This window comes from Brachionichthys hirsutus, chromosome 15 (assembly GCF_040956055.1).
Source record: "Brachionichthys hirsutus isolate HB-005 chromosome 15, CSIRO-AGI_Bhir_v1, whole genome shotgun sequence".
NCBI classification, from domain to species: Eukaryota; Metazoa; Chordata; class Actinopteri; order Lophiiformes; family Brachionichthyidae; genus Brachionichthys; species Brachionichthys hirsutus.
The window spans coordinates 8,166,597-8,189,008 of record NC_090911.1 but is presented as its reverse complement, the minus strand read 5'-3'; the positions used below and the strand labels follow the sequence as shown (position 1 = coordinate 8,189,008).

The 22,412-nt window shown below is 45.1% G+C and overlaps 1 protein-coding gene across 1 annotated transcript in view; it reads left to right on the top strand.

Annotated features, from left to right (window-relative positions):
- Positions 1–22,412, top strand: part of LOC137904929 (histone-lysine N-methyltransferase 2C-like) — a 48,500-nt gene that overhangs the window by 15,830 nt on the left and 10,258 nt on the right. The window contains exons 12-44 of the mRNA XM_068749146.1: positions 395–463; positions 704–1,422; positions 2,461–2,583; positions 3,402–3,518; positions 3,757–3,861; positions 4,188–4,292; positions 4,385–4,566; positions 4,765–4,929; positions 5,025–5,131; positions 5,263–5,334; positions 5,477–5,689; positions 6,222–6,341; positions 6,601–6,726; positions 6,824–6,954; positions 8,237–8,429; positions 9,554–9,646; positions 10,442–10,489; positions 11,646–11,786; positions 11,897–11,929; positions 12,222–12,368; positions 12,460–12,601; positions 12,689–12,924; positions 13,120–13,193; positions 13,483–13,707; positions 13,939–15,873; positions 16,678–16,985; positions 17,102–18,663; positions 18,765–18,876; positions 19,072–19,138; positions 19,230–19,290; positions 19,407–19,639; positions 20,246–20,367; positions 20,689–22,201. Of these exons, the coding sequence (XP_068605247.1) occupies positions 395–463; positions 704–1,422; positions 2,461–2,583; positions 3,402–3,518; positions 3,757–3,861; positions 4,188–4,292; positions 4,385–4,566; positions 4,765–4,929; positions 5,025–5,131; positions 5,263–5,334; positions 5,477–5,689; positions 6,222–6,341; positions 6,601–6,726; positions 6,824–6,954; positions 8,237–8,429; positions 9,554–9,646; positions 10,442–10,489; positions 11,646–11,786; positions 11,897–11,929; positions 12,222–12,368; positions 12,460–12,601; positions 12,689–12,924; positions 13,120–13,193; positions 13,483–13,707; positions 13,939–15,873; positions 16,678–16,985; positions 17,102–18,663; positions 18,765–18,876; positions 19,072–19,138; positions 19,230–19,290; positions 19,407–19,639; positions 20,246–20,367; positions 20,689–22,201 (9,599 nt within the window). The remainder of the gene's footprint in view (positions 1–394; positions 464–703; positions 1,423–2,460; positions 2,584–3,401; positions 3,519–3,756; positions 3,862–4,187; positions 4,293–4,384; positions 4,567–4,764; positions 4,930–5,024; positions 5,132–5,262; positions 5,335–5,476; positions 5,690–6,221; positions 6,342–6,600; positions 6,727–6,823; positions 6,955–8,236; positions 8,430–9,553; positions 9,647–10,441; positions 10,490–11,645; positions 11,787–11,896; positions 11,930–12,221; positions 12,369–12,459; positions 12,602–12,688; positions 12,925–13,119; positions 13,194–13,482; positions 13,708–13,938; positions 15,874–16,677; positions 16,986–17,101; positions 18,664–18,764; positions 18,877–19,071; positions 19,139–19,229; positions 19,291–19,406; positions 19,640–20,245; positions 20,368–20,688; positions 22,202–22,412) is intronic.

The window sequence follows — 22,412 nt, the reverse complement described above, 5'->3', positions numbered from 1 at the left end:
AATAACCTTTTTTTATCTTATGCTAATATGGGCAGATAATATTCATTTTTCTAATTGATTGTCTCAAGTGATAATTGTTGATCTGCTATACAATGTTTAATGTATAAAATAATACACTCCAAAAATGATTTAAACATTTTTCACATAGTAATGTTTTCTTTTTTCTTTAACCACTGTCTTCTGTGATTCGTCCCCCCCCCCCTGTCAGATCATTTAAACGCTGTGCATCCAAGCTGAACAGTACACTTTGACCTATTTTCTGTTTTCCATTGCTTCTTTTCAAAAGTGTTCACAACGTCTCTGGACTCTCAGTTCTCGCTTTAATAAGCGAATAGCATTTTGGTCCATAGACTTTTTTTTGATAATTCAAATTTTTCTCTCTTTAATATCTCAGAGGGGGCAGATATTGAGAGACGGGACACAGAACCCGCTGTCTACAAAAGCGTAACGGAATCCAAACCAGGTTTGTATTATTTATTTGGTAGCCTATCGGCCCTGTGGAGCTCGATATTGATTGGCATTAATAGAAAAGTGATGTCTGTACTAAAGTTTGTTTTAAAATAATTTATATATATTTCCCTTGCACTAACTGTTATTGAGAGGAACAGCCCCTAAAGTTCTTCAACTTCTGTCTATTAATGATGAGCATGTTGCACAGATACCCAAATCGTTTCCTCTGACCTCCATGAGTTTCCTTTTCCAGAAACAAAACCAGCAGAAAGAGCCCAGCCTTCACTTGCAGAGAGTCCTCCATCTTCAGCAACTCCCAGCCTTGAGTCTTTTCCGGTCCAGCTGCCTAAGGACGCAGTAGAGAAGCAGGGTACCACATTACCAATCAAACCAGCAAAGACAGAGGCCTGCCCTGTGGAGGGCACGACCGACCCCAGCACAAAGGATTTTACGGCCATCATCACAACCACCAAAGAACTAAAAAGTACTGCATCAGTACCTTTTATGGACCAACCAATGGAGGTCTCGCTACCCCACTCCTCAAATATGGATGTAGTTAGAGCTTCTTTGCTGGAATCTGCCCCAAAAGAACTATACAGTGAGAGGAGTGAGAGTATTTTTCACAGGAACCTGGCACCGACTGTTAGGCCCTCATCAGAGGAGCTGGAGATGGACACCGCACCCGAGAGTAAGCCTAATCTGTCGCTTTCCAGCCCGTCTTCAGAGGAGAAGCCTCTCAAGACGACTGTAGAAATGTTGGCGGAAATGGTCTCCTCTCCTCCCCACTGCTCCCCTCTGGGCCGAGGGACTTCTCCCAGAGAACCATCCCAGACTCAGATCCTGCCTTTGCTGGGTGATCACAACTGTTTAATAACCACCACTACACTTATACCACTTACCCCTAAGATTGGAATGGGAAAGCCAGCCATCACCAAGAGGAAGTTTTCTCCTGGAAGACCGCGAGCAAAGCAGGTAGGAACCGTGATATCTCCGATGATTGTGTCTGGATGGGTTTGGATGGTTGAGGCAGCTTATACAGTTTTTTTTTTTTAAGTTGAGATATATTCAAGTTGGGTCACACTTCATTTTCATTGGTTCCTGTCCTACGCTCATCTTCACACGACAATTAGGCTGTGCGTACAGCCTAATTGGCGCATTTAAAACGAGCATCTATCAAGTCACAAATTACAGTGTCCAATCATCACCATCACTGTGTTCTTCATTTTATTACATCAACACAGCGACTAGAAAAAACCCTCTTAAGCTTCTGACGGTAGCGTCCCATTGTAGTTTAATCATGAGTTAAAACGCAGCGCCTGAACGTAGACTCTCAGACAAATAATAATGTAAATCGAATGCACCCTTGGCTGTAATGTATTATGAATGATGCTGATGCGGGCGTTCTAATTTCGTTTGCAAAATATATTTTTTCCTTTTTTTATCCCCCCCAGATTAATCCCATTTCTTAAATAAACATGTAGCTCTTACTAATTTCTTACACAAGGCCTGGAGAAATCTATCCCGGAAATGTTAAATGCTACTCTTCTGTAGTGTGGCGTCGCTTTGTTTGATGTGATCATGTGCTAAACACAAATCTCCTTGCCAACATACGAGCGCATCACGACAAGAGCGCTTCTTTCCTGTTGTGTTGTGCCATGAGGGTCCGGGCAATTTAAGATGCGTGAAATTGCGACTAACACAAATGTGCTGTGTTGTTTTTCCATTAGAAACATGCCTCTTAAACTTGTATGTATGAAACGCCTCAAAGGGTGTAACCAAATAACGTACCCTGTTAATTAAAAAAACAAAAATTCTAATAATCAATAATCAGGTATCTGTGTAGAGCTACGTTATTTCCCAAATGGCTACATTAAACGTTCACCACATCTCTCTAACATCTGTCCTGGTATGTTTTATTTCTTCGCTGGCTTTGTTTTTCAGTTGCTGCATTTTGTCACCCTCCTCCCTCCCTCTCTCTCACTCTATCACCTGCCCCCCCCCTTACCTTAGGGTGCATGGAGCCCCCATAGCAGTGTGAGCTCCCCCTTGTCTTGGTCACCAGACCAGCCCGAGGGGTGGGACGTCCCAAAGACCAGGCAGTCCTCTTGCAGCCCCGGCTGGAGCATCAGAGTGGTAAAGGCTGTGGCTGACCAGAGACGGCTGGGCAGCAGCTGTCCTCTGTTAGCCCTTTGTTTACCCCTCGTGACACGCACTCCTGGAGTGTTTCTGAATGTCACTGTGATGTATTTGATGGCCTACATTAAGAATTATCACCAATTTTTTTAGATGGAAGAGATTTTAAAAGCAGCTAAGATCGTTTTTCTAATGTGGAACTGAAAATAAGGCCACATTGAAATTAGGTTTGATTAGCTTTGCGGTTGATTGGAGAGATCAAGGGTATGATGTAATAAATCATTCCAGTCTGCACAAATATTTTGCCAGTGAATGAAAGTGTTCCATTGCTTCTTTGTCAGTGAAACACTTTTGTGTTCCCTCCTTTTATGTCTTATTCAAATATTTTATTGCTGAAGGTTATTTTGTACACGGCAACACCAACACTACTTGGTAAATGTCTGCTGGCGCAGTGAATGTAGGGGGGGGGGGCATTGTTTCAGGATCAAATTTGGGGCAAATGGGATGGGACGGGGGAGGGGGCAGGTCTTAGAAGGTTCATTTTCATTTAAGTTTATCCGTCATGATTCAGCAAAATTCTCAAGTCATAGTCTCAAGTCTGAAAGCTAAAAAAATGGGTGGATAAAATGTTCCCCATGACAAAAAATTGTGTTTGTCTTGTCTTTCAGTGTGCACGAGAAGTAAACCTTTTTTTTGCAAGTGTGAACTTTCTTCTGTCTTCTTTTTTTAATCTGTGAAAATGAGTTTTCCCCTATGGTGTGTCTATATCCACCCCTTAGGACTACATGTTTTCTGATTGGTCTCTTGCCTCCCCACAGGGTCGAGGCTCGGGCTTCCCCGGGAGAAGGAGGCCCAGGGGAGCTGGTTTGTCAGGTAGAGCTGGACGTGGCAGGGCCAGAGGAAAGAATGGCGTGTGTCCCAGCATCAATCCTGGGGTACGTGCTGTCAGCAGGATGGCATCTCAAGTATTACACTCAATGCAAAGAAGTGTTAAATCTATTGTGCGCAGTGTTTATAATGAACTTTAGAACTCTGGTTTTGGTTTTAATGTAAAGAATGTGGAGCCCGTAGCACGAAACAATGGCTCCACTATGAGTCCTTTAAATTGAAGAATGTTACCACGAATAATACTGTACTGTCAAATGTCTTATCTTATTTCATTCTGATATTTAGGTCACCACGATAGAAACGCCATACCAAGTCAAAGAAGAGGAGGAGAACGCCATGCATAACACAGTGGTCATATTTTCCAGCAATGACAATTTCACACTGAAACAGGTGAAACTTAAACTGTATTTAATTTTGAGTTGATTCCTCAGCCATGATTTTGTTCATTCACTAATATGACCCGGATAATAATAATATAGGATCACACTGAACTATTGTTGTTTTTATGGCACATGCTGTATTTAAGAATATAGCTAAGCAGGTTTACATTAATTGAAGAAGATTTCTCATTCATATTCAGAATAATATGCATCCACATATATTATGGCTGTTGCTTGTTGCACTGATGGCATTGAATGCAGAAGTTGTACAGAATTTGACTGTGCCTTGCTGAAATTCTAGCCGTTGTCAGGACTTGGTGTTTCTTCTCCTTTTAGGACATGTGTGTGGTCTGTGGGAGTTTTGGTCTCGGTGCAGAGGGACGTCTTTTGGCCTGTGCTCAGTGTGGCCAGTGCTACCATCCATTCTGTGTTGGCATAAAGGTACATATAAATCTGGTTTATACCTCACACAGAATGCTTAGCACAGAGCAAAAAAGCCACAATATGCAACCTTTTCATTGTTACTTTCACAGATCACTAAAGTGGTGCTGAGTAAAGGCTGGCGTTGCCTGGAATGTACGGTGTGTGAGGCCTGTGGCCAGGCTACGGATCCTGGACGCCTGCTGCTGTGTGACGATTGTGACATAAGCTATCACACATACTGCCTGGACCCTCCGCTCCAGAATGTGCCTAAGGATAGCTGGAAGTGCAAATGGTAAGTAGCTTTATCTCACCCAAATCCAATTCAAACATGCATTTGGGTAAATAAGGGTTTATTAGTATTTTTTCTTTTGTTCATTTGTTGTTGTTTACTAAAAACATGAAGCAGTGACACACAGTGAGCAGTTGGTTTTTGTTTTCCCGTTTGAAGACACTTGCGTTGAATAAACTCCCTCTCCCGTGTATCCTGCAGGTGTGTGTCCTGCACCCACTGTGGCGCCACGACCCCAGGCTTGAGGTGCGAGTGGCAGAATAATTACACCCAGTGTGCCCCCTGTGCCAGCCTTGCAACATGTCCCATCTGCCTGGTGGACTACAGCGAAGGCGCCACAATTCTGCAATGTCGCCAATGTGACAGGTGTGCAGCGTTGCTGAGAAACCTGTCAGCTCAGTGCAGCTGGTCTCCACGGAGTTTTCTTATAGTTGTCCTTAAACCTACTTTTTTGTCCATAGATGGTTCCATGCTCCTTGCCAGGGTCTCCATTCAGAGGAAGATGTAGAAAAAGCCGCGGATAGTAGCTTTGACTGTACAATATGTCAAACCTTCAAGACCACACATGGTTGGAGCTCAATGAGTCCTCTGGGTATTTGTTTATTTTTCTACTTTAGATTGTTCAGAATGTGCCGGGACATTTGAGCTCCCTGTAGATACTGTTTGTGTTTATTGGCTTCATGTCTTGTGCTATTGTAGTCGTGCCCAAGGCCAGAGATGCCATTGAGCCGGTTGTTATGATGCAAATTGCCACAAAGGCTAAAGAAATTGGTAGGTCTCCTTCTTTAAAATTAATGTTGTATAGATGAAAGGAAGATTTTCTTCCTTTTCTTTCTTTGACATAATTACATTTCTTAGCTTCGTCTAGTATACACTCAGCGATAATGATTTGTTTTTTCAAAATTGTTTTCAGATCTGTCGAGAACTTACACCCAGGATGGAGTTTGCTTGACAGAGTCCGGGTTATGCCAGCTTCAGAGCTTGTCAGCTACGGCATCAAGGCGCAGGAAACCCAAACCAAAGCTGAAGCTGAAGATCATCAACCAGAACAGCGTGGCAGTGCTTCAGGCTCCTATAGACCTGCTCTCAGAGCACTCCCGTGATGAAGACATGGAGGACAACCGAGGTGCTTTCCTTCTCGCATCAAGTTCTCTTCAGACTTCACAGTGGTTTTCAATACAATTCTGGGCAGTTACCTCTGCATTAAAAGATTCCCTTAATGGCGCCTGACTTTGTTTTGATTCTTCAAAATTTCAGTGAAAATTCTTCTTCTTCTTTTTTTTTTTTAAAGATTAAAATCTCAGGGATAGGAAAGTTTGACCATGATATTAACATCATCCACACAATTTACAAATATGTGAAAGTAAGAGTGCCCATCAGTAGCTTTGGCACAGGCCAGAAGATCAAAATGTAATACCCTTAATTAATTGTAAATGAAAAAAAGCATCAGGATAATTTTTTTCGAGTGCATGAAAAAGAAAAGGTCAAATTCGAAATGACTGTCCTTTGTAATGGATCTTCTGAAATTAATTTCAATCCCGCTAATTTCCTGCTAAAGAGTGGATTTCAGATATAATTGACCCTGGTTCTGCACTGAGTGGGCTCCGGTGTGTTCTCTGCAGCAGAGCCGTCACTCATCAGTCCTCTCCCTCTTGCAGAGGTGGAGCTCCTAGAGTGCGAGACGAAGTCCGACTCAAGCCTGGAGCGAGAGCCAGCAGAAGACTTCTCCAAAGGGGCGGACGGTGGCAAGAAGAGAAAGAGGAAACCGTACCGGCCGGGTAGGGCAACCTGATTGAAGGAGACAGCTCCTCTGAAGCATAAAATGGCGCCGTACATGCTCAACTCTGTAGCAAAGCACTGCCATCTCAGGGCCTCTGATGCACAAAGGGGATCTGCCTTGTGTTTCTGACCTTTGTGAAAGTGCTGGACAATCAATAGAAACATGCGCTCAACCTCAATGTGTCTCCAATCATATCTGTGATTGTGTCAGGAATTTGTGTATGTTTTCAATTATTGCTAACGAATTATTATTTCAAGGCATTGGTGGGTTCATGGTCCGACAGAGGAACCGTCCCGGTCAAGGTCCAGGCAAGGCCAAACGATCCCTCTGTAGAAAGGATTCTTCTGGCTCCATGTCAGAGATTGCCACAGGAAAAGATGAAGGTCAGTACTGCAATTATAAGCACACACCTCCATACTGTTATCTGTTGTGTGTATATTTTTTAGGTGCTATTATTTTTTTTTTTCTTCCTCAATGTAGGATGGACAGAGGCACAGCCTGTCACCCCTGTCGAAGAGACGCCTCCCGGACCAGAGGTCCCAGAAAAAATTAAGAAACGCTACAGAAAGAAGAAAACAAAGCTGGAAGAAGCTTTTCCTGCTTACCTGCAGGTCTTTCATGATAGCACATTCTTATGTTTAGTAAGATCAGTTAACTAATACTGTGTATAAAAAGTATGGGTATATCATGTGGGTTGCAGCCTTTACACAATACTATAATGCAAACTGCTATATAACCATTGCAGTGCAATGTGATTGTAATCATTGTCTTGAAATGTTCATGATTTTTAGTTTTATTTTTTTCTCTGCAAATATTCACAAATAGGTGTTTTAGTCCATATTTTTATTTGGGCTTTTTATACAAACCAGGCCTTCATAGCCACTAATTGACTGGGGTTGTATTCATAAAACGTGTTCTGTCCCACCCTTGGGATGGTTGAGAATCCAAAGTACATTGCCTGCAAACCACTTACAGGAATTTGGTGCACAGCGGCCCATCTGCGAGGTCTTGTGAAAGGGAAATGGCCTTGAGGTAGTCAGTGCAGAGGATGGGAGTCTGATTAAGCTCTTTAAATGTCTCCTGCTCGGGCTTGCGAATCAACATGCGAAAGTTAAACCGGATGTGACTTCGAAGCCCCTGGTTTCTCACTTGTCACCTATTGTTACCCACGACACAGATGCACGATGGTCCATTAAGCAACCTGCAGCAGTCAGTGCTGCTTTTAATCCCACCGTCATCAGGGACGTGATCAGTCTAACCTAAAGGTCCCAGTATAGTGAAACAAATGTCATTAATTATTGAAATAGTAGCACGCTGGGCTTTTACTGTCTCAGTGCAGCAGCGATCTGCAGTTTCATGTCACGGAGGATGAAAAATGACTTTTGGGTACAACTGGTAGAGGCCAGGTAGGTGCTGACAAAAGGTGAGGGCAGCGGTGACGTTACCGTTTCAGATTGTTTCTGTTTCACTTAGGTGGTGTCTTATTTGCTTTGTCTATGGGTTCATAGTTGCATGATGTGTTTCCTAACCACAATGTCAAAGCGGGGGGAGAGTGTGAACACCGAGGAGACCCTGTCAAGACATCCATTTCACTCAAAAGCATAACCTTTTTTTTTGTGTTTTGATCGGGGGACCGAAAGCACATATCTTGTAAAGCAGGCTTCAGTGTGGAGACTTTGTAGCATAAATGGGTAAAATGCAATTCTGCCTGAAAATGATGCGATCAACCGCCACCATCTACTATTTGGCATGCACACCGTATGCATGGGGTTAGTTTCAGTAGAAAACCATTTAAAAGAAGAGTGCTTCGAAAAACTTCCGTTTTCAGCAAAAAGTACTCCTGTGGAAACGGGGACTAGGAACTGACCCAGTGTTCTGTGTTGTCATGGTCAGGAGGCATTCTTTGGAAAGGACCTATTGGACAGAAGCAAGCAGAGCAGGCAGCAGCAGGGGGTTGGATCAGGCTTACTGGAAGAAGGCCAAAGCCACGTGGAGAAGAAGCATCCCACCAGCTTCCGGGACCCTTCATCAGACCCGCTGCTCAGCACCTCGAAAGCTTCTCTTCCCTTCAGACCAGCGGCAGGACGTATGTACAGACTTCTGTTCAAAGCAAAGGATGGAATTATTAGAATTGATTCAAATCAATGAACTTGAATGGTGGATAATGACTTTAATTAGAAAAAAAGCTAAAGGAATCACTGCAGGCATTGAGAAGGTACCACAACAGTCTCTTTTTTTTTTTTTTTTACCAAACATATTTTTTTCGAGGATGCCTCCTTTGTGCAACTATAGCTCTATTCATATTACATCATCCTGAATGAAATTTTAAAAATGTCATACCTTTTATTAAGTAACAGTGGCTTCTCAATGTTGTTTACCCCCCCCCCACCAAGTACAATCAAACTCGGCTAGGAAGACCACTAATGCACGATTGACTTTATACAAAAAGTGGAATTGAAGGTCAAAGAGACTCGTACAATTGTCCCCAACAGAGTACTTAAAGCCAGTAAAGGCAGATGCAGGGTTTCTGCAGGTAATGCCATCCAGTGCGACATCCAGTGTGTTTGGAAACCAACCTTGGGAGAACTGTCTTCATGTTCTCCTAGTTCACATTGTAAGCAGTATCACCCTGTCTTTAACAAAGTAGTCTGTTCACAGTTCAATGTAGACGTTGGCCATCAATGAAAATATTGTGAAAGTTTGTGGTTTAATATGTTTATTATGTGACAATGTGATTTGATGCCTGTTGATACTACCTTTATGGCAGCTTCAACCACATCCCTGCTGCCTGCATTCAGTCAAGCAGGTTGTCTCACAGCAGTACACCAGTACAGCCAAATGGAGTACATTTGATAGTCGATAGCAAATGTCACTTGATACGAACAGCACTGTATAGAGTTTTCCCTGTCCTAAGCGTTGGTTGGTCGAGGAACTGGTTTTCTACCCTTAGTCTCGTTTTTAAATGTAGATTGCACACACAACAGGGTCTGAAACTAGCATTGGATACTTTTGAGCCAAAGTTGTAGTCTGTAAAAACTTGTTTGCTTGCATTCTGTTATTTATTGCTCAAAGGCTTCATGTTTCCTCCAGGCAAATGCTTCCAAATCATAATCACATAATCCATTCAACATCACCATCAATTATGATTTGTGACGGTTGGGTTGTCTTTATTTTTTGTTTCCTCCTGTTTGTTTTTATTCCCATCTACAGACGCATCTGAAGAACCATTAGTTGATCTATCTGATGTTCTGAACAGTGATGCAGACATCTTGGGAATGCTGGGAAAGCCAATCAGTGATTCTGGTGCGTCATATATATCTCACAGGCACCGATGGCAGGAGGCTAATAGTAACCGGTCCATGGGTATTCTGAAATGCAGTAATACCTCGACATACGAATTGTTCAGAGACACGACACAAATGTTTTTGCTTTGCGACTGCGCGCTCTGATCGGGCATTCACCACCTCCGTACTCGTCTCCGTGTTATGTTTCCATTATTTACGTGATTTTGGCTGTATCTGTGAGTATTCCTGATCAGCGATGGGTCCAAAGACAGCGACAAGAAAAGAGGCATGATGACGATGGAGGCTTGCCATGAAATTATCGATCGGCATGGCCGTGGTGTCTGCTATCGTCTGAGTTAATCTCATAATAAAACCACATTTTATATTGCAGTAATACTGTATATCATTTATTATATCATTGTGTGTGTATCTATAGTGCAATTTAAAAACTGTTTTTCCATTGTTATTAACATTGATTTGGGTGTTTTTAGACGGCCGGAACGGATTAAATTGTTTTTAGTTATTTTATACGGGAACATTTTATTTGACATACGAGTGATTAGAGTGACAAGCTCGGTCCAGGAATGAATTATACTCGTTTGTCAAGGTATTACTGTAGTTTTCTTCATGGTCCTTTAATTTGCACAGGCTGCGAGTTTATTTTGCTTTTGCCTTTCACTAAATTTTGTTCATCACATTTCTTAACAGTTCCTCATCTGGGTTTTATATTTTGTTTGCATTGTCTGAAACGTTTTGTGCTTGTTCTGTCTTCACTATTTTTTCACTCATTTGATCTGATTTTGGGTTCTTGTAGGTCTTGATTTTTGCTCCTTCCAGGTTGACAGCTCACCTTCTTCTTTTGGTAAGGGTGCTATGGCCTATTAAGCCCTTGCTTTTAGTGCATCCTTCTTCTCTTGCAGTGTCTGTCTATATTCACATATGCATGTATTTATTCATAATTCGGTTTTTTTCCCCTAATCCTTTCAGATTGTTTTAACACTCGTAAACTGCTTAGTGCTTTACCTAACCAAATGCACAATCTTCACTTAAATGCATATTTGTGAAACTCCTTAACCTTTTTGACAGTTGTGACATTTTTTATTTTTTTTCAAAGAGCAGTCAAGGATTCATAATCAAAGATGTTTTCAGTAAAGCAAAGTAAAACAAAAGCATTTTAGAAAATTAGATGTCTTTGCAAATGTACTCCTCCAAGTCAGTGAAGGCTACATAACAAAAAACACTGCAGTACCTGTGCAGTATTTGTATAGAATATAGTATTTCCGTCTCATGCCCCTATTCTACTCGTACAGAACTATTTCCATGAAAGTTGTGAATCTCTGTAAGATGAAAATAAGAACGGTGTGAATGATTTGCACATCATTGAAATCCCACATGTAATAGAACATAAAGTAACGCATTTTGAAACATAATTAAGTTGCTAAATGATATATTTGATGCCATTAACACATGAACATGTTTAACCCTGTGCTGCATCATGGTTTTTAACAACACTGTTTGAGTACAGAGGAGACCTCGTGCTGTCATTCTGTAATAGGATGGGGGGGGGGGGGGGGAGATTTCAGCTGATCAAGTGATTAGGTTCTCCTTTCCCATTAAAATTTTCAATGGGTGACAGCCAGCTTAGAACCCGGGAACTTTTTTTTTTTTTAATGTGTTGTTGGCATCAAGTTTAAAACGCAATGACATTCATTTTCAACATCTGATGTTTCTGCCTTTGCGTGTCTGTGTGCCTTTACTGAGGTTTAGTATGACCTTTCTGCCTCTTCACAATTCCCAAATGTTTTTTATAGCACAGGAACCCCCAAGGAGCTGATGAGTTTTTATCGTATTCCACAGGCTGTTTAGACAATAAACATACTTTAACTTGGTGTGTATTTATGATCACATTGTGGACCGGGTTTTTTTTTTTTATATATATTGTTGCTTTGTGTGTGTGAGTGCGTCTCTTTGTGTGCATGTTGTGATTTGTTTTTGTATGTCTTTGTGTGTTTCCACAGCTGGACTGGACATTGGCCCCTTGACAGCAAATTCCCCAGTGGCATCCCAGTCTCAGCCTGGTCGGAGGACGCCTCGGTCCCTCGCAGAGGAACCCTTGGATGGCATTCTTAGCCCAGAACTAGACAAGATGGTCACTGATGGTCAGTGACGGAGAACACGCAACCAGACACTTTCTGTTGCTTTACACAATACTTTTGCAGCTTCATACGGGAAGTATTCTTACCTGTTTTATCCAATTCTTTCATTTCAGAATCCATTCTCAGCAAACTTTACAAAATTCCAGGTTTGTACATTTCAAGCTTTGTTAAGTCTCATTATTCTACAATGCTTAATATGACTGATTGGGGGGGGGGGATAAATCAGCTGTACTTTTCCCTGAGATCCAGATATATCTAAACTTATTTATAGTTGATGGCTTTGATGGCGTTCCTTTCTTCCTTAATTAATTGTTCATTTAGTTTCCTCCTTTTTTGTCAGTATTTATCTTTACAGATTATTAATGGCGCCCACATGTAACCCTTTCTTATTGGGCAATGTGTACACATGCAGACTCATTCTGTTCTACTCCGTTACAGAGCTGGAGGGCAAAGATGTGGAGGATCTCTTCACAGCAGTCCTTAGTCCGAGCACGAGCCAACCTCCTCCACCGCAGGTGCCTCACCCTCATGGTCCAGGGCCCCTCCCAGTCAACACCGGCACTAGTGTTCCTCACCCAAACACAGGTACATCAAAAAGTACCTTGTTGTCAGAAAAACCTTTCCTCTGTTGCTGAAGGTCTTTGCATCTAAATCACCCCTTAAATCCTTTATGTAGGGAATTCCCTGTTTCCACGGATACCAGTAATGAATGGTATGATGGGACCAAGTCAACGCTTCCCTACAAATTCAGGAACAAGGCCCTGCGGCACCGACAATTTCTCCCCTCTTAACCATTTGCCTTTCACTGACAATCCACGGTAATTGACTGCATCTGTCCTGACATCCAGTACTTGACTTGTCTGCAAAACTAGAATGCATTTACCCATTTCCCTTCATTGTTATAGGGACAGGAAGTTTAATCAGATGCCTAGAGAGGCAGTTGGTCCATGGCCCTCCCCTGCTCTTGGCCCTGGCCCTACCCCCCCTGGATCTCTGCCTGAGGGGGAGACTGAAGCCATGTCAAATGCCCAAAGAAGTACGCTCAAATGGGAAAAGGAGGAGACTCTTGGAGAGCTAGCCACCGTAGCACCCGTCTTGTATACCAATGTCAATTTCCCCAACCTCAAAGAAGAACACCCAGGTCTGTATATTACTCTAAAGCCTTAATATATGTTCCACCTTGTCCATTTATTTTTTTTCATGGTCACCCTTCCTATTGCTGGTTTTCTATGGGAATGTATTAAATGTACCGAATGCACTCTAGTCACACAGTACAAAAATTCCATGTATGTTCTGAGACTGTTGGCATGACAACTCATCTTTATTCTTTCAACAGACTGGTCTACAAGAGTAAAGCAAATTGCAAAACTTTGGAGGAAAGCTAGTTCACAAGACAGGGCGCCGTATGTGGTAAGAGCGCTAATTCTGAAAGCCTAAATACAACAACCATAGTAGATCCAGCACTTGCATAATTTCCATACTGGTTGGAGTTACTGTTATTTTTTCTATATGAACATGTCTGCGAGTAATGAATTCCACATATATCATAGTGAGATACAAATAAATGTAACGATACGCATACATACACACCATTTGTTGTATCAGTGTTGACTGTAAAAGCGGTATTCTTTTTCTTTGTATTAATATTTTGTGTACATGTGTGCGTGTTCGTCTGTGTGTGATTGGTTTTGCTGTTTAGCAAAAGGCAAGAGATAACCGAGCAGCCCTGCGCATCAACAAAGTCCAGATGTCGAATGAGACAGTGAAGAGGCACCATCATCATCAGCAGCATCAGCAGCAGCAGCAGCAGCAGCATCCCCCTGAGGTGTTTGATCCCAACATACCACTAGACACAGATCTGCTGTTTAAAGACCCTTTGAAACCAAAAGAGTCAGAGCATGAACAAGAGTGGAAGTTTAGACAGGTAAGAGTGTATGCAATGAAGTCAGCGTATGCAGCGGCAGGTCCACTTAATTTTAAGACAGCTAAGAAGTGGTGGTTTAGTAAAGCTTCCTAAACAACACCCTTATCCTCCACATTAACCCTGATGGCATTGGTGGTTAGTAGGTCCAGTTCCCTTTTGGCATGAGACTGATATTTGCTGCGTCCCTCCTCGAGATATCTGATTCCACGTTTCATTCTGTTCTTCCAACAGCAAATGAGACAGAAAAGCAAGCAGCAAGCCAAGATTGAAGCCACTCAGAAACTGGAGCAAGTTAAGAATGAACAGCTTCAGCAGCAACAGCAGCAGCAGCAGTCGGAGGGAGATGGAAATAACAGTGGCAACCAAAGCCCGGCCTCCCAGCCCAGCAATGGCAGCATGTCTCCTGTGCAGCAGCTGAACTCTAAAGAAGGCTTTGCAAGACCACAGCTACCAGGGACACCAACTTCCTGCCCTGAGGATGTTTTCTTACGACCGCCTCCTCCCCCTCCTTCCGGACCTTCCTCTCAACCTCAGTCCCCACAGGTATTTTCACCCGGTTCCTCTGGATCCAGACCCTCTTCTCCGTGGGACCCATACGCCAAGATGGTTGGGACCCCTAGGCCGCCGATTCTCGGGCCAAATGCTTGTCGGCGATTATCCATGGAATCGGGTAAATCCCCCGGCTCTGTGGGAGAGCAGCAGGACAGAGGGAGGCCTTCTCCTGCTCATGAAGCTTTTGCCTCGCCGACATCCATGAGCAGCGACCCTTATGCCAAGCCTCCTGACACGCCGAGACCAACTGGAGAAATTGACCCTTTCCTTAAGCCCATTGGTCCCCCCAGGGCCAGTCAGGCTGCTCAGGGAAGGCCCCCAATGGGTTCTCCAGGCAGAGATCCATACTCGAGGCCCATGATACGACACGAGGCTTATCAGCGCATGACCCAGAACAGGATGATCTTGTCTGATCCTTACTCGAGGCCATTGTTGGCATCAATCCCAGGAAGTAATGAGTCTGGATCGGTCCCTCTGTTTAAAACACCAATGCCCCCTCCTCAAGCTCAGGATTCCTTCAACAGACAAGGTGCACATCCTGCTGACAGGTTCTCCCAAAGTCAACAGAATGACCCTTATGCCCAGTCGTCACTTACCCCAAGACCATCTGGAAATGACAATTTCACCAGTCCACCTCGAATGGGCCAGCATCACCCGCAAGCTCACTCGTTTCCTCAGCCAGGGCCAATAGCTCAAATGTCTAGAAACCCTTATGCTCACGCACCTTCCACTCCAAGGCCCGACCACTTCACATATGACCCATTTGCCCAACCCACACAGTCTCCAGGTAGCCACCGAGCCATCAATGACCCCAGTGCTCAGTCCCGGGCATTCTTTGAGCCCTATGCCCGAGCTCCCGGAACCCCACGTCCACATGACAGTTATGCTCAGCCTTCACACCCGAGCCCGTCCTCGGATCCTTATTTGCAGGCTCCTTCTACTCCCCGGCCCAGTGGAATGAACCAGTTCACTCATCAGTCCCACCCTGGGCAGAGGATGTCGCCTTCCCACTCGTTGGACCCTTACGCTCAGCCACCAGGTACTCCTCGTCCCTCTGTGGGCGAGAGATTTTCCAAGTCACCGGGTTGCCAGAGAGCGTCGATGGAGCCATTTTCTTGCACACCTGGGACATCAAGGCCAGCTAATAGTGACATGTTTTCCCAGCCCGGGCCCCCCAGACTAATCCTTAATGACCCATATGCCCAATCGCCAGGGAACTTGCGGCCTTGTGCTGATGGGCACAGCAGGCAAGGGGCAAAGTTAGGACCATTGGGAGGCCAGGAACCTTTCTCCCCACCACAAGGCCGGCTTCAGGAGACCTTCTCCCACTCAGGCTCACAAACGCCGAAGCACCCTGGTGTTATCGAAGATGGATTTACTCAGTCGCCGTCCAGAAGACCGTGCCAGACGCCGGGCCATGACCCGTTTGAACAACCCCCGATGACCCCTCGTCCACAGTCTATAGACAAAGATGACATTAAAGATATGTCAGGTGTGGGCAACAATGGAGCGGCCTCTCAAGACCCGGGTCAGCGGTCTGTCAACTCACAAGTACCTGGTGCTTCCTCTGAGGCTCAGGCTTCTCTTGCTGAGAGCGAGGAAAGACTCAGACAGGTACATGAATATCACTCTTCAGGTTCTATTATAAATCTTGTCCTTCTTTATTTACCCTTGAATTCCAATATTGGCATTAATGCATTCTTCAAGTGAAAGACCGAAACTTGACAGAACTATAAAGGACTTAACAAACAAATTTGCCCAATTTACTCATTTATCTCTGGTCATTAGGAATGTTGATGACTGTTTGTCTATCAAATGATGATAATGTCAATTTACAAAACAAAGCTCACCAAAGCTCTCTCTTTTTTTTTTTCCCTTGCGGTTGCTGTCTTATTTGAGATGCTTTCCACCTCAATGAATTAATTCGGCATTAAGCTGCATTGTAATTGGTCGAAGGAGAAAGTAAAGCGTCACATGGTTTAAAACACAGTTTTCATAGGTTAAGGGGAAATCATGTGTTGTAAAGACAAGTTGTCATAGGTTGAGGCAGAAAGCAATGTCTGTGCTGTGTGTGTGTGTGTGGGGGGGGGGCGTATTGATCCGATTCAAAAAAAGTACTGTAGCAGCTTTTGTGATGCAGCTCATGAATTAAGATCACGATTCTGTAACAATCGTGCAGACCTACTCTGACTCTCTGCACAGAGACAAAGGTATCATAAAATCCCCTTTAAATCGTTTGCCTTGTCTGCCATTTGCTGGAATTAACCATGTATAATAATAATAATAATAATAATAAACATCCTTCCAGCCAGCCTCTCTGAATAGCTAAAAATGCATCGTTGGTGTAAGCTATGCCTTTATACGTTACCCTGTGCATATAACGCACTACATTCCTGTATGCTGTGTTTAACTTTGCAGCGACAACGAATTCGAGAACTCATCCTCAAGCAGCAGCAACAGAGGAGCGCTATTCGGCAGGAGAGGAGCCCTCACGATGCTTCTGGCAGCATAGCCACTGGACCGCCACGACCTTGGGGCCACGAGGGCCCTGGGCAACATGGAGAAATATTCAATAGGCCTCCTCCACCGTATCCAGGACAAGGACCCCTGAGAGGACCAGTGCGGTTTACTGGACCTTTTCCAAGTGATCACCGTTTCCCTAATGAGGGACAAATCCCCCGAATGCCACATCCTGGGGATCCCAACTTGAGACATCAGGGGCAGAGGTTAGTAATATTTTTTCATCTAATAGTTTTGTGTTGTAGAACGTCTTTAATTGATAGCGCTTCTGAAATGTAGGAATTCTTTGCCTCTATTTATGCTTGTTAAAATTCTATTTTAGGTTTGCATTTTCACCGGGAGTACTAGGACCTCACGGGACCCAAGAGTTCTTTCCCCGGGGGCAACACCCGTTGCAGGATGTCCCTCTTCAAATGAGAAGGTCTATGTCTGCTGAAATGGCAAAGAGTATGGGAAGCAACCATATGGGGCTTCCTGAGCACTTCCCGCCGCGTGGCGTGCCAGTGCAGCAGCACAACATAATGGGCCAGCCGTTCATCGAGCTGCGACACAGGGCGGTGGACAACAGGCCACGGATGCCGTTTACCGCAGGTGCCATGCAAGGGAACAACATAGATCCCAACTTTCCAGGTCAAAGGCCGCCAGGTTTTATTGTAGCACCCATGAATCAGGGACTCAGGGTGGCAGACGCCATGGGCAGCCAGGCAGGCCATGCACAGCTATCAGCAAGCATGGACAATCTTCATCAGCATGCCCAACTGTCAGGGAACAACGAGCTAAAACAGTCACCTTTGATGCGCTCCATGAGCCAGCCTGCATCCAGTGTGACACAGAGTATTGCTGTATCTATGATCGGTACTGCACCCTCTGCTGGGCAGAATGAGGCGGTCTCTGTGGAGGAGAAACTAGACGCTGAAGAATCAGCAGTTAAAGACCTTGAAGATGTGGAGGTAAAAGACTTGGTTGATGCTGACTTGGAAAACCTGAATTTAGATCCTGACGATGGCAAAGACCTTGATCTGGAGACAAATGACCTTCACCTTGATGATTTTCTTACATCTGGGAAATTTGACATCATTGCGTATACGGACCCTGACCTAGATGACATCAAGAAGGACATGTTTAACGAGGAACTAGATCTCAGTGATCCCATGGATGATCATGCCGACACTGCGGACGTGAACAAAAACCTGAGAACGGGAGCTGATGCTTCATCGGGTTCTGCGTGTGCACCTGCAAAGCCAGAAGCCTCAAGTGAACAGTCCTCAGCACAGGACAAGCTGAAGGCGGAAGCCCCTGAGCTTCAGGGCTCTGCGTCTTTGTTGCGTGGGCAAGAAATTAAAAGAGAGGTCAAGGACTTTCAGAACCCCCCTGAGGTGGTCGACCAACAAGCGGCCGGAAACACATTAACCTCAAACCAGCAGGGAGCGCTCCCCGACTCCACCCCAGTCCTGTCTAGTTTGCTCATTAAGCAGCAGCCTGAAGAACGGTCATTAAATCAGATTGTCGAATCCGTCACTCAAGGAAGTCACCTCATGCCCCAGGAGAATCAAGTTACTGACACGCAGCATACGTCAGGACTTACAATGACTCAAGCAATACCCGAGGCCACGACAGCAGGGGAAGCTTCTATGACTGGATTTGGTGCCGACCACCAGGTTGGGTTAGTGCCCGGAGTGGACCAGAGTGGCCTGAGCCAGGCCCAGCAGACGGCGTTGATCCAAACAATGGCGCAGCACGGCCAGCATCGCCCTCTCCTACTAGAGGAGCAGCCGTTGTTATTGCAGGACCTCTTGGATCAGGAGAGGCAAGAGCAGCAGCAGCAGAGACAGATGCAGGCCATGATACGACATCGCTCCAGTGACTCCTTCTTTCCCAACATTGGTAAATTGCTTACGTCGCAACTTTCGGTTGTCACTCGTGATTAACATTTGAGATTAGCTGACTTTTTTGGGGAGTTTTGAATTGTTATTTGTCGCTTGCAGATTTTGATGCCATCACTGACCCCATCATGAAAGCTAAAATGGTTGCCTTAAAAGGCATCAACAAAGTAATGGTTCAGAACAACATAGGAATGACACAGATGGCCATAAACAGGTAAAGCTATCAACTTTGACATAACTTCATTGCTTTGCCTCTTAGGAACAGATGTGTAGTTTCCGTTTTGAAGTAATGCTAATGCCGGCTTTATGCAAGCCAGCAGTAGAGTATTAAGCAGCCGTTTGAAGAATTCATGAATTTGCTGCTGTGACCAATTCAATGCCTGAATGGTGCATCTCTGTGGTCTTGCAGATTTCCACCTGTTCCGGCACCACCTTGTCCTGAACCCACACCAGTTCCTCCTCAAGTTGTTGGACAAGTAATCGAATCATTATTCTGCTTACATTATACTGAAAACGATTAAATATGTGTCGAATATTTGAGTGACACACTTAAAACCTTGCTTTTAGGACGGCAAACTGACTCAAGTAACAAGACCGAGTCCTCCAAACTTTGGACCAGGCTTTGTCAGTAAGTTCTCACCAATGCATTTTCATCTTTTTTTGGTTTGAAGGTTTGTCAGTCCTAGACATTTTAAGATGTTAGTTTTTGATAACAAGAGCCTCTTTTTTTTCTTCTCCTTTTAGACAATGCTCAAAGGGCTCAGTATGAGGAGTGGCTCCAGGAGACTCAGCAACTACTTCAAATGCAGCAGAAGTTTCTAGAAGAGAAAATCGCAGCTCACAGGAAGTCTAAGAAAGCCCTGTCTGCCAAACAGAGAACAGCTAAGAGGGCAGGAAGAGAGTTCCCCGAGGAGGATGCTGAGCAGCTCAAACATGTCACAGAGCAACAGGGTGTAGTGCAAAAACAACTGGAGCAGGTAGATATTTGGCCCGTCAACCCCCCCACCACTTCATTCTGTCTCTGTCTGTGCAAGGTGCGCTGACCGAAGCATTGTTATTTCATTGGTCTGTTGAGCACAGTTAAATATATCTTAAGCAGCTACTACCAAATCTGGCACTCTAACGCAAGTAATTACCCAAATTATTATTGTTAAAATAGAGTGACATTTTTGGAGAGGGAAAGATGCCAATAGTTTAGCAGATTAACATATATAAGATTTAAGAGTAACACGTAGCTGTCCTTTGAGATGATGCTTTCACATATATCTGTATAGCAGATCAAATTAGTGTTTCATATTAATTTGACAAACTCATCAAACTTGCTATCTCAATAATAGAGTATGCATTGAAACTAAGCACCTACCTGGTCTCTCCCAGCCAGAAATTAAAAGCAATATATGAGCAAACAGAAGAAATAAAAACACTCCGGTTTGTGTCTGCACCGCACCTGACAGCCTGCTCTTTGCTCTTAAAGTTGTGTGTGTGTATATAATATATATATAATATAATATAAACATAATATATATACACACACAGGAGGTCCTTTTTTTTTAATGTTTCTGAATTTTTTTCTTTTGTTTCAGATCCGCAAGCAGCAGAAGGAGCATGCTGAACTAATAGAGGAGTACAGAGTGAAACAGCAACAGAACAATATGACACCCATAATGTCTGGGATGCACCCAATGCCAGGCCCTGCTGGTGTGGTGACCAGTGAACCACCAATGGGCCCTGGTGGTGGTCCACCAATGGGCCCCGGTGGTGGACCACAAATGGGCCCCGGTGGTCCACAAATGGGCTCCGGTGGACCACCAATGGGCTCCGGTGGACCACCAATGGGCCCCGGTGGACCACCAATGGGCCCCGGTGGACCACCAATGGGCCCCGGTGGACCACCAATGGGCTCCGGTGGTCCACAAATGGGCTCCGGTGGACCACCAATGGGCTCCGGTGGACCACCAATGGGCCCCGGTGGACCACCAATGGGCCCCGGTGGACCACCAATGGGCCCCGGTGGACCACCAATGGGCCCCGGTGGACCACCAATGGCCCAGCCTCCAATGAATCCCATGATGCAGATGCCACTTCAACCAGGCCAGCCAAATGCACCTCAATGCATGCCCAACCAACCACCTGGCTGGCATCCTGGTTCTGCCGTGCCCATGAGCGGACCTGGAATGCCGCCTATAATGCCCCCTCAGATACCTGTAGGGAATCCAGGCCAGCCTCATCAGATGCCAATGGGAAACATGCCTCAAATGCCAGTGGATCCCCAGGCACCAGCAGCTCCACCAGGGGGTATAAAACCCATCCAGGCAGGCGGTGTGAAGTTTGATGACAACAATCCCTTTAGTGAAGGCTTCCAGGAGCGGGAGAGGAGGGAGAGGCTTCGGGAGCAGCAAGAGAGACAGCGGGTGCAGCTGATGCAGGAAGTTGAACGACAGAGAGCCCTGAAACACCGAATGGAAATGGAACAACAAGGGATGATGGTGCCAGACGGTAACATGGCTCCGCTTGCTCAAATGCCCTTTTTTAATGCAGACCTACCGCAGGACTTCATGCAGCCTCAGAGGCCTTCTCTGCAGCAGCAGCAACAACTTGGCCCAATGTTCCCTCAGCAGCAGGGGGCGCAGCCTGGTATGGGCTCGCCTCCTGGGTCCTTCATGCGAGGTGAAAGGCGAGCCATGATCGGCAATGGAATGATGCCCCGGGATATGGGTGCTGGTTTTGGGCCGGATAATCTGGGTCTACAAGTGCCTAGCTTTCCCCAGGGTCAGTCTCGACCTCGTCAGTTCAGTGGACCAGGACTGATGCATCAGATGCCCGGTGATGGTCCACCGTTTTGTGGCGACTCGGCCACACCTCTACCGTCTAACTTTCCAGGCTCGGGACAGTCTCTAATCCAACTCTACTCTAACATCATCCCCGATGAGAAAGGGAAAAAGAAGAGGAACCGCAAAAAAAAGAAAGATGACGACGCCGATTCAGTTAAGACGCCTTCAACTCCACATTCGGACCTAACGGCTCCTCTGACACCGGGTGTCTCTGACACCTCTTCAACTCCAACCAGAAACACCCATCACTTCTCTGAGCAGGATTTGTCAAGGTCCCCCTTGCTGGGATCATCTACTCCCAGCCATTCAGAACTGGAGAGACAGCTTTCTGGAGGCCAGTCGGGACCACATAGTCTATCGTCAGACACCACGAGAACCCAGGCTCAGGAACACGACAGGATCCTCAACAACATAAAGCTAGAGCAGACGGACCTCAGCGAGTGCCATGGGCCTCGAGAAGGGCACGTTGGCTCCGAAATGTCCTCCGTGAAGGAAGAGGGGAGTAAAGGGAGCGTGTCTCCGTTCCCTTCTTGGCAAAGTCCAAACAAGGGGGAGGCCGGCAATGAGTTACTGAAACACCTTCTGAAGGACAAGAGCACGCCTCCGCCTGGATTCTCCCAACAGAGGTCAGAAGAGAACCTGCGATCAGAGGAGGATTCTGCAGACTGCAAATCTCTGTTGAGGCAAAGCTCCATAGACAGCACTGGGGTTAGTCACATAGTTATAATCCTGAGGGGATGATTAAACATGCGGAGTCATAGATGAGCTATCGAATTTAGATTTGTGTTAGAGATGGCACAAGTCAGTTAAAATGAGTCGTAGTCGTTAGTTTTCGAGTCCTAGCGACGTAAATGGAAATCAATAACTTGAAGCCATAATGCATCTGGGAGATTTTTTTAACTGGCTCATCTTTCGCTCA